Source organism: Ammodytes marinus, assembly GCF_949987685.1.
Source record: "Ammodytes marinus genome assembly, chromosome: 21".
NCBI classification, from domain to species: domain Eukaryota; kingdom Metazoa; phylum Chordata; class Actinopteri; order Uranoscopiformes; family Ammodytidae; genus Ammodytes; species Ammodytes marinus.
In genome coordinates this window covers 14,039,205-14,051,354 of record NC_137225.1, presented here as the reverse complement: position 1 = coordinate 14,051,354, position 12,150 = coordinate 14,039,205, and the positions used below count along the sequence as shown (strand labels likewise).

At 44.1% G+C, this 12,150-nt stretch overlaps 1 protein-coding gene across 1 annotated transcript; it reads left to right on the top strand.

Moving 5' to 3' along the window:
- The first annotated feature begins 218 nt into the window (after positions 1-218).
- Positions 219-11,328, top strand: rdh10a (retinol dehydrogenase 10a). Its single transcript, XM_080050622.1, has 6 exons — positions 219-797; positions 1,225-1,460; positions 7,528-7,626; positions 8,729-8,874; positions 9,505-9,636; positions 9,779-11,328. The coding sequence occupies exons 1-6, from the start codon at positions 509-511 to the stop codon at positions 9,900-9,902; spliced, it is 1,026 nt and encodes a 341-aa protein (XP_079906748.1). The 5' UTR covers positions 219-508; the 3' UTR covers positions 9,903-11,328.
- The last annotated feature ends 822 nt before the right edge of the window (positions 11,329-12,150 follow it).

The window sequence follows — 12,150 nt, the reverse complement described above, 5'->3', positions numbered from 1 at the left end:
TTCATCGCACTAGATCAGTGTTAGGTAAAATGTTTGAGGTTACATCACCTTTGAATTCTAGTGTATGGACCTGGCGCTTCATGCTGACAGGCGCTCGAGCCTCAGTCCTATAGGTCCAGCAGTGATGGGTGGACTGAATAAATAGCGAGTGAGATGCGGCTGAGGATGAGATAAGTGGAGGAGCAGCAGCAGCGAAGGAAGTGGGAGGCACTGTTCGTAGTAGCTGATTGTAACTCATTGCAACTGCGCGTTGTAGCGGCAACTGGACTCTTGACTGGGCACAATCTGAACTCTCTTCTTCATTCTAATTTTTGTGGTCTCCTCGTGCCATTATTTTCGTCACTTTTTGCGCGCAACGGCGTTGTTAGCGTTTCCCTGCCTGCCTGCACTGTGATCCAAGTTTTATCGGCGTGACCCGACCCTTTACCTGCTGCAAACGAGAGAGAGGCATTCCTTGCGCTTCTTATACCTCTGCGCCTTAGAAGTGTTTTGAAAAGCTTTGGTCAAGATGATGATAAACATTATTGCGGAGTTCTTCGTGGTCATTTTGAAGGTGCTTTGGGCTATGGTCGCTGCCGGGGCTAAGTGGGTTGTGCGGCCCAAGGAGAAGAGCGTGGCGGGACAGGTGTGCGTGATCACCGGGGCTGGAAGCGGCCTCGGGCGGCTCTTCGCCAAGGAGTTCGCCCGGAGACGAGCGATACTGGTGTTATGGGACATAAACTCCCAAAGCAACGAGGAAACAGCTGAGATGGTGCGGGAGATATACCACGAACTGGACACTCCCATAAACAAAGACGGTAAGTTTGCTTTCTTTGCAGCAATTAGTATGTCATCAGTTTGTTTTAAAGCACGAGCAGCGAAATCCCTTGTCTTTGTTTGAATTCTGTTTTGCACTTGAGAAATGATATAAGGAACGCCGCCACAGTTGTATCATCGGCAGTGTAAAAATGCACACACTGAAATGTTTCACAAGAGACATATGATGTTTCACAGGCATATTATTTGCACACAATCTCAGCCTTTAACTAGGACTTCTAAATAGGCCTGTTCTTGGGTTATCTCTTGCTATTTTCCAAAGCATCACTTGGCAGAAAATGGACCTTAACACACGTTATAATTGATGAATAACATATTTGCAAAATAACCAATATTTCACCACATGCAGATTTTTTTTCTTCCATTGATAACTCTTCTCATCTGTTTCCGTCTCTCTTCCCCTCATAGGACCTGTTGAAGGGGTCGAGGAGGTGCCTCCTTTCCAGCCGCAGGTCTACACATATACGTGTGACGTTGGAAAGAGGGAGAGTGTGTATTCTACAGCTGAGAAGGTGCGCCGAGAGGTGGGAAATGTGGACATACTGATCAACAATGCTGGCGTCGTCTCCGGCCATCACCTTCTGGAGTGCCCCGATGAGCTGATCGAGCGCACCATGGTGGTCAACTGCCATGCACACTTTTGGGTGAGTCCATGCACAAGGCAATTAAGCCAACATAACTGAAAAAGAGTCAATTCTGGAGTACTTTTGAGTTGTATATGTGGATATTAGGACTTGCAACCGGATGGTTTATATCTGCCTCGGTTTCCATGAGCACTATGTTGTCATATGTGTTTACTCTGATGCTGCTTGATTCACAGGAATGTTCCCGGTTTGACTTGCATGCCTATTCATAATCTTATCCTTGTGTGTGCCAAGAATCAAAGGTGTGTGTGTGTGTGTGTGTGTGTGTGTGTGTGTTTGTATTTGTGCCTCCAGGATCTACAAAGTATGACCATAAATAGTTCCCTTGTTCAAATTTCAGCTCAGTGTAGTTTCACTCTGCCAGAGGGAAGTCACGGGTTTGGCTTTTTAAGTCTTGCCTTTTGCTGCTCGTTGGCAGCCCGGAACAGTGATGATCCCAGTGGTCTGTCAGTCAGCCCTTCCTTCTCCACTTCGCTTTGCCATGCAGATCTGCACTAATCAGACTTGCGTGATGGAAGCATGGGGTTCTGTACGTGGGTTGGATGGATCTGTGTCTGATAATCTCGCCACAGTTTTTTGGCAGGCAGTGATTTGTTGTGTATCAAATGTTATTCTGGCTTCTTCCCTCGGGCCTTTCATTGTGAATACATATCTGTAGGGCTGCATAGACTTGATGGAGTGAATATGTCTCACTTTAGTCAAGCATAACGCTTCACAGTTAAACAGGCTAAGTTCCATTCATCACAGCCTATTTGTGTGTGTGTATGTGCAACCTAGCAATTAGAAACCCATTAAGGAGAGCAATCTGACTGATTGGTTAAAAGTTGAGTGTTGGGCATTTATTTAAGCTCCTCGACTCCAATGCCAAATAAACCACTAATGATAGTTAATTGCAAAGCTTGGCTACGGCCAAACACGGTGGGACAATTGCGATGATTGTGCACAAATTAGTTTTTTTGGCATGTCGTTGTGTAATTCGCAACGGTTGACTGTGTGTCCTTGCATAGCCTGGTTACACGGCTATAAATTGACCATAACATCTTTGATCGTATTTGTCACAATATATTGAATTTGATATGTGTCGAGTGAAGCGGGTATTGATCTTTTTTTCAGATTTTGGCCGCAGTGTCTATTCTATTTTACGGAGAAGTGCATTCTCAGTGATACCCTGAAACCACAGTGATTTGTGAAGCTCCCTAATTGAGCATGAAAATCTCTTGTTGTCCGTCAGACAGGTTGTGCATTTCCTCCTTAATGGATGCTCCAATCAACCATTCATGGGCCTCTTTGTCGCTAGCTCTGTGTTCTCTTTACAGCCAGGATTCGGAGTCAGAATGCAGTGGTTGGGTGGCAGATTTGGGATTTTTTAATAGGGGGTCTGTGTTTGTGTTCTCCCATATTCTGTGAAGAGTGTGGTTTCATCAGGGGTGGGGGCGCAGATGAGAGAGGGACTTAATGAATGGTGACAGCCAGAATGGAGGATGTGGTTCATTAAAGACACAAGCTGGATGAATAGAGCTTAGACTAACGGGGACGTGTCCACTTTCCTCTCTTACACAAACACAGTAGTTACTCAATGCATGCAGGTGGCACATTACACAAACCTTTGATTTTAGTTTTTTTTTCTCCACCTTTTTGAAACAACAGGTTTTTTATAATTGGCTAAATTGTGGTTTAAGACTCAACCAATACCCTCAGTTTAGGGCATAGTCAAACCAAGCTCAAAGTGGAATATTTAAACCTTGCTTATTTAGGTTCATGCTTTCAGTGCTGACACCAAAGCGATATTACAAAAGAGACTTAATATTCTGAAGACCAAATTTCGAATTAATTCAATGAGCCATTGTCGGCTCTTGATGTTTTTTATTCAAAGAAGCAAAGAGGTTTGCTCGTTTCTTCCTTTTTGTCATTTCTTGTTTTATATTTTGGTATGCTTCAGCTGTGCATGTGTTCAGTTAGTCAAGTATCACTGTTTGGCAAAACTTCATAAAGACTTTGACCACACAGTGAGGCAGCAGAGACACAATGGTCAACCCCTTCATCAATCCAAGCCAGTTAGTGAAAACAACCCAATACGCAGTTTCTTAAGAGCAACATGGCAGAGGGCTCAAAGCCTTCCCTTACATCTAAAATGCATCTACACAGTGTAAACTAAACAAAGGGCAGGCTAGGGTAGGGGAAGAAGGGGTAGGGGGGGGGGGTTATTTTGTGTAAATTGGACAGTGCAGTGGGAATTAGGCAGGGATGGAGAGACAAGAGCAGGAAACGTAGGGTAATCGTGGTGCGTGTGCACGGGTGTCTTGCCAGGCCAGTCCCACTCAAACCCCTGTCTTCCTCCAACAGTCCCCTCTGACTCCTCCCAACCTGATTTGGAGGCAATGGGTGCAGCTGCATGGCAGTCATGGAGGCCAGCTCTGTTCATCCGGCTCTGCCACACACACAAACGCACACAGTGACAAATTGCTATGATTCAGTCCTTCATCCCTTTTTTCGGTTTTGATGACGTGGGGGAGAGGGGGGGTGGGGTCATATATTTAATTTGTTTGTTACTTTGATTAGTCCAGCTGGCGATTTGAGTCTCAGCTTTTTGTCCTGCGGGGCCGGGTAATGATTAGTCATTTCAGTAAGTGTCACCAGAGTTTGTGTTTTTTGTCTAGTGGGAGTGACATGAAAGGAAATCATCCTCAGCATCTTGAGCTGGTTATCCAACAGGTGGTTCAGGAACAATGGGCAATAATTCCTGCTCTTGTGGAAATGGTAGCTCCCTTGTGCGATCTGCACTTAAAAGCGCGTAGCGGCTCAACGGTGACATGGCGGGAAAAGAGCAGTGGAAAGAGAAAAGGAAGGAAGGCAGTGCCATCCCATCCACAGGCGAGGCGAGAGGGTAATGGTAAGCTGCTGCTGACCCACTTTATCTGACAATTGGTTTCTTGTCTGTGGATCAGCTTGACAAGATGCCAGGCGACAGGAGCCAAGTTTCGTAGGCCGCATTCCTGCTGTAGCCGGAGAAAGGAGGCAGCCAGGCAGAAGGGTCCTACTTGACTGGTTTTATATGGGTGCCCCCCTCCCCCCTCCCTCAAGCCTGGTGCACCTGTACCCCTCACTGGAGATGGCCCTGCCTACTCTGCCCCTGACCACATACCTGTTGGCGGTTACAACCAATGGTTCTTTTTTATCATCGATTTTAGGAAGGAACAGCATTCAATCCTAGCAATTTGAATAGCTGGAACCAAATAACATCACACAACTTAATTAGTTATGGAATGGTTAACTTATAGAATAATTATTTCTGCTCTTAGATGGCATTCTTAGGACTTGATTTTATCACACTGATCATTGGTCATTCATAGCTTCTTAAAATGTTGGTGTCCACCCTGGTCCATTGATGGGGTTGCTTTCAGGTACATTGGATTCCAGTTGTACAACCAGCAGGGGCTTTGAGGGTTGTTTAGTGAACTGTAGCAGAAGCTTACTGACTAGCATGGCCACCACACCTATACGCATCCATCATCCCCTGATGACTAGTAAACACAGCCCACTGAAATTCCATGATCTGTTGTAGGATCAGACGACTCCGGCGTATTTCTCTCGCTCTCTCTTTCTCCTTCATTCTCTCATCCAGGGAGAAGTCAGTCCAATTAAATGGCCATCTGGTCCTACGGAAAGGCCAATATTTTGTTCATATTCCTGTTGGTCAGGTGCTTGCACTAATGCAGCCTGACACCCCAGCTGCTAGAAGCTTTGTGTGGCTTAAATTCTCCTGGGGGCACGCACCAATTAGGGGGGTGTAGTGGGCAAGGCACCCCCACATAGGCCAAGGAGGCCCGGCTGTGTCAGCGGGTAATTTAGCGGAACAAGGGAGCGTTGAGACCCAATTACGGCGGCTCTGATGTAAGACACGAGCCCCTGGTTGCCTTCACACATTTTGTGTCTGAGAGGTCAGCGGGGGTCATACCCACATGCCAGAGCAGCCATGAGAAGCAGGACATCGCGCCAGGGTGGGAGAGCGATGGTACGTTTGTTCACGATTAGCCCACCGTCCTCCCATCAGATCCACTTATTTTCAGAACACTGTATTTTCAGAAAATTGTCCAGTTGTATCTCTAAGTGTTGGCTTTAGCTGCAGAGTGTTGTGCCAGATCAAGTCATTCCCTGCTCTCTCAAAAGTTGCTGTGGGAGTGGGAAAGTTTGGCTCCAGTCAGGTACGGGCATATCTAAAGTTAATGCTTCATTTGCACGCAACTCTCTCTCTCCCTTATCCACTGCCATTCTGGCTTGCAGAGGCCTTTCTCAGCTTTAACCCAGGCCTCATGTTCTTTTTTCACTCCCCTCTCTGTGGGCCCCATCATTTGATAAGTTGACGATTGCAGCAACTTGAAAAATTTATGTCCTGGAAAAGTGCAGATGTTTGGAGCAAAGTCAGATCAGTTATACTGTACCTGGCTATATAATGAGCTCCAAAACGGTGAAGTCATCTTTCTTTTTCTTTGCGTGGATCTGACTTATTGCTTCCAGTTTGACTTACCTCACAAAACAAGGAGTATAAGATGTCTAAACACAGATGTAAAGCATAGCAGAGATTACACTACCAAGGCGTTCGGTCCAGTGCAGTTAATCTCTGGGTGCATTTTTTATTTTTTAATTAGGCTTTTCCTCCCCTGCCAGTGGGTTCATGGCTGTACTACCTGGTACCATGCACTCTCTGGCTCTGTGCTCTCCTTCAACAAATGTTTACAAAGGAGGCTGAATCATTTCTCTGGCCAGGCTTACTTTTACAGTACCAACTACCAACTAATGAAAGACTTGCCTCTCATTTATATGACCACATAATTATTGGAAGTTAGGAATGAAACTGTCAAAAGCAATAACAAATGCTAAACCTTAAATTTCCAGAACCCGAAGTGACTCCTTTTAAAACTGCTTACACTATATTTGACATTTTTCTGCATTACATACCGTAGCCAGAAAAAAAATAGCTAATTTCACTTGTCAAAACTAGTATATTGATTACTCTTCTGCCCTCTAATTTACTCAATGTATGGTCTAATTGTTTGTGCACCATTGGGGAATCTCATTTGATTGCAGTACAGTATAAGGGCGATCTCAGTGTTTTCATTTGCAACCTCCACTCCATTTAAGAGTGTTGTCAGCTACATGCATTGTTCTTTACTATGGCAGCGCATACTGACGTGAATAGATGTTGCGGTGCTACCAACAAAAGGCCCGCTGGTTGTTTTGTAGACCTCCTAGTGGGAGAGTGATTGGTCAGTTCCTATCATCGCCGTCACATGTCACACCTGCTGATTGGCTCATGCTGTGTTCCAAAGTCAGCAGACGGGCAAGAAATGAGGAATGGATCCATAGGTTAATCAGCTTATAAGCAACATACTCTTCTCTGTGAATCTCCTCCGCGGGGTTGCTTTTTCTCACCGCCTCACTAACTCTCATCGGGCCGACTCTGGGCTCTCACGTGGCACTCCGGTGAAACCCTTTCATCTCTGCGCTCATATCTAGCTGCCGATTGTTCTGCTGACTGCTGCTGCTCGGGCAGGGCGCGAGGCTGTCGGGGCTAGACGACAGGCTGAATTGTATTGTTGTTGAGTGAACGGGTGGCCTATGATTGGTGTTGTCACCAAGTCTTTATAGCCAGGCCCATTGACGGGCACCAGATCTGTGTGGGAAAAGAACAGATTGTACAGCTACACACACACACACACACCACATACCTGTTTGTTCAGTGAATACCTGTGGAGGTGAAACCCCTTATTATTCTTTTCCTCCACATCTAATTAGCATCTACCAGAAAGGGAAAACATAACTTTTTATACTCTTTAAAAGCTGCACCTCCAGTGCTCAGACAGATTTTTTTTTGGGGGGGGGGCTGTTATGAATTCTCATTCAGACGCTTCTCCCTGTATCACCATGGAGAAGAGAGAAACACACGGAGAGGGCGAATGAGAGGGAGGCAGAGAGGATCAAAGGGCTTTGGCACAGACAAACTGCACAAGTGAACTAACCTTCCTCTTTTTTTCCCTCTGCCCTTCTGTCTCTTCTGTCCTTCCCCCAGACCACCAAGGCGTTTCTCCCCAAGATGCTGGAGCTGAATCATGGCCACCTTGTGACAGTTGCCAGCTCCCTGGGTTTATTCAGCACAGCTGGAGTGGAGGTTAGTATCATACACACAACAACACATACACATCCCAACGTTCCCACCATCCAAAACCAGTGCTTTTTCTCCAAAGCCCCAAGCATGCCAGCTAGCACACTGGGCCAAGGGAGGTTAAGGCCCCCTTTCTCTAGTTGTCCCTCCACCCGTTAAATTAAGGGACACAGATGAGCATTGGGGAGCCTCTTATAGATTCCTCTATCTGCAGCAGTGGGGGTGTCGGGCCCCCATTGGGCTCTGGCCCCGGGGCCAGAATGAGCTGACAGCTCCCCAAGGGACAGAGACATCTTCATCACTGCTTTGTGAACAAGTTGGTGCTCACTCAGTATTCAGCTCACGACAGCTTTCAATGGATAAGGTTTTGGTTTTCCTTCCTATGGTTTTTTTTCCATCCCAGTACAGATTCTTTTTGTTATTTGAATACATATTAAGTGGAGTCATTTATCTCCATAACCATAGAGGGAGTACATTGGTAGCCATCTTAGAAGGTTTTTATTTTGACATTTTAAGGCAACAAGAGTTCTCATTTATCCCCTTGGCTGAGAATGGTTTCATTTTCAGATGGTCTACGGGGACTACTACTCCATTTGCCTTTGTTTTTATAGCTGCGTGGTTGCTTTTGTTGTACAAGCATTCATCCATAATGATTAAGCCCCCTTCAAAGGGACTTGAAGTGTAGTCAGTTTTTCTTAACCGATTATGCGTCCTGTAAATGCCTCGGCTGTGATTTTAGACATTAATTTCAGGGAACCAAAGCCCTCGTCTGTCATGTGGGCACAGTCAAATCTCTTTATCATCCCTGTGTTTATTGACACGCATCTGTGTTTGCCCAAGCCTTTTTTTCTAAAGATTATTTCCACGGCAAACCACATCAAAACCTTCCCCGCCAAACGGAGCGGTCTCCTGATGCACTAGAGAAGAATGCTAATGAAACTGTAGAACAGCGGAAAGGCTCACTCAGGTTTTTGTGGCTGTATCATTAACAGCAAGGAGAGACTTCTATGCCCGTGGGGTGTGTTTTGATAATGTTCCCTGTGGTCCCCGGTTGCGGGCAGGGGCACAGGTTTACAGGGCTAACCTGTTCTCTTTCTTTTCCCCCCAGGATTACTGCGCCAGTAAGTTTGGTGCCATTGGGTTCCACGAGTCACTGAGCCATGAGATAAAGGCCTCAGAGAAGGATGGCATTAACATGACTCTGGTGTGCCCTTACTTGGTCGACACGGGAATGTTCAAAGGCTGCAGGATAAGGTGAGCTCCGACACAAGCTGGCCAGTCTAATTGTTTTAGTGAGCTTATTAAACTTTTTATTTTTATTTATAAAGCTTTCTTGCACCTGGGAAGAGTTTGCCATCTCTAATTTTCACCATATAAAATTGCCTCACAAAACACATTTTTAACTTCAAAGCAGCAGCTGACGGTTTGTGTTTTTATAATCAAGTCACTTGTATGCCATTGGTCAGCTCTGTAGACTAAACAAAGAGGGCAACTTTCCCAGGGGAAAAACCTTGCCAACAGGTGCACCTGGGCCCACCCCCGTCTGCTAGTGTAATAGTCCTCACTTTGTTTGATGGTTACAGTCAGCAGGTGGCATGTTCTTTGACTTTACTGTGCGCATCACTATGACAATGCTCAGGAGCTTTTCACAACCTTTTATAAACCAGTAAAACTAATTCATGGATGTAGTCAAATGTGTTGTAATTCTGGCTGTTTAAAGTATATTGGAGGGATTACATTTATCTAAAATAAATTGTCTAAGTGCTCTCCTCTCAACAATTTCAATCAAATATAGTCAGTATAGGCCAGTTTGAGTACATTTAGATTTTAAGTTTTGTTTTAATTTTGGGGCATCTAAATAACCTCACTATTATATTTGTTCAGGAAGGAGATTGAGCCTTTCCTCCCTCCCCTGAAGCCAGAGTTCTGTGTGAAACAGTGTATGAGGGCCATCCTCACTGACCAGCCCATGATCTGTACACCTCGCATCGTCTATATGGTGAACTTCATGAAAAGGTAGCTGCCCTCCCAACATTTTATACGTTGTCTTCTACACATCGCCTCATTGTATTCCCTCCTTCATCATTCCATCAGCTCTCAGTAAAGTATACATGAGTATCTTGTGTCACTAATCGTATCTCTTCTCCCATCTCCACAGCATCCTGCCCTTCGAGGCCATTGTGTGCATGTACCGGTTCCTAGGCGCAGACAAGTGCATGTACCCTTTCCTAGCTCAGAGAAAGCATTCCATGAACAACAATGAGGCTAAGAATGGGATCTAGGGGGCACTGTTTGTAACACGAACAGAGGCACATAAACCTGCAAGCATGAGGAAACAACCACTGAGGATGAAAAATAGGGGAAGCCGGAAAGAAGGAAAGAGACTGAATTTAGATTGGTTCACTTGCATTGAGCAAATGCAAAGGTGTACCATATTGTTCCTCTGGAACAAAGAAAGCTGTGTACTACACAAAAGGATGTATTTGACTTTGTTTTTTTCCTTCTTTTTTTAAGTTTGTACAAAGAAACCAACATCTATATTTTGTGTCACTAGTTTTTGAAATCATACAGAAAAGGTATCCAATTATTAACTATTTACGTAATGTAGTCACCAGCCTTATCTAGTGTCATTGTGGAAATATACAGTATGTTACTGTACAAACAGTAAAAAAAAGATTATTTTTTTTCACTTTTATTTTTGTAGACATGCACTGTATTTTTTTATTTTTTTCCTCTACACTGCCAGCATTCTCTGTGTAGGAAGGTTCAACGCAGCATTTCAAACTACCCTACATCTCCCCATTCAGAGGCTCTTTTACACTCGTCAGGAAATTGATACGCAGCTTACCATGGCTCTGATTTGATGCTTGTGCCATTTTAAAACAAAGCAAAGATGAATACTTCCCGATAAAGTTGAACATATTCCACACTTAAGTTTGGGGCCGACTTAAATCTTCACAGGAGTTTCCATTGTAACAAGACTCGACACGGTCCCTTTAACAGTCTTGTTATTTCAGGTCTGTAATGATTAACCTCTCAAATGCAAAGTGGATGAGGGAGTCAATGTCCTGGGTTGAACAAGCATGTGTGACACATTCAGAATGTACTGCTTTGGGAGAAACGGAGCGGAACTTTTTTTCTTCTCTTTTTTTTCTTCTCCAATTTGTCTTTATTTTCAAGATCTGTGGTGTTTATATTGTAAATGTATCTGTTACCAATATTATTTGTAAAAAGAAAAAACACATAGGCTGTAACACCAGGTGAACCGCTGTCCCAACACTTGTGTGTGTGTGTGTGTGTGGTTGAGTGGAGGAGGGAGAAATGCATTGAAGACACTAGCTTTCCATTAGCCTTTCTAAAGTAACACTTTAACTCTCCTGTCCACTGTCCACCTTGTCCCTTGTCCAGTTAAAGTGAAATGTAAATGTTTAAATGTTGTGAATACCCCAGTATCCCAAAATGACTGTCTCCTCTCCACCATATTTGATGTATGAATATTTTATATACCTTTTTGGGACGACAAGAGTTTTGAATTTCAACTACATTCCAATAGGCGTCATTCCTTCAGTCACAGTGATGAGCCTAAATTCTCTACCTCTTAATTTTTGACTTTGTTTTTTTGACAGTATGACATAAGCCTCTTTTTTTGTATTTTTTTTTTCTGAAGACTGCTCCATATCAGAGCAAATGTGGTTCCAATGTTTAGTGTCTCTACCTAACTTAAATTAATAAAAGTGATTTAGATTATTAAATGGTGTGTCGCCATTATTACCTGCCAATGCAAAAAAAATAAAATTACAGAGTGGACACACTGCTTGTAATGCTGATGACAAGCTAAGCTGTAGTTAAAATTCATCACCAGTAGTAATGGCTGTTTGGTATTCCACATTCTATGATTCACCACAATAAAAGGGGATCTCCTGCAGTTATAGCTTTTTGGACACCCGTATCCATTGTTGAGATGACACCCACCCAGCTCATTTCTCCTCTTTTGACTGGTATCAGTATCGCTGTCCTCCCACATTGTGCCACATGGTGAGTCAGGCAGCCTTTAGATATGGGTGTGGGCTAAAGAGGGCAGGAGACGTTTGCCTTTGTAATTAAATACACATTGAACGCACAGCACAAGCTAATGTGATTTTTTTTCTCCTCTTTTAAACAGAGGCTTACCAAAGAGAACAACAAAGTGACTGTCACACTGTTAATCAAAAGGGGATGCAGTGGTGTTGTCATGTGGTGAATCACAGAGGAAGGTTCGCAACGGGTCACAAATATGTTTTTCATTCTACTTCATACAGAATAAGAATGAATGCAGGGCTTTGGTGGCCTAATGGTTAGCAATAGCCCTAATCAAATGGCACTTACTGCAACTGCCTGCCTCATTAAGATGTCAGTCGGCAAGCAAAACCAGGGAAACCAAAAGCATTTCCACTGGAGCTGTGATGTATCCGACCCTGACCTATTACTTCCTTCAAAAGAAAAGCAGAATCGTCCTAATTGGTGTCAGCTAAGTTTCACATTAAGAAGTCA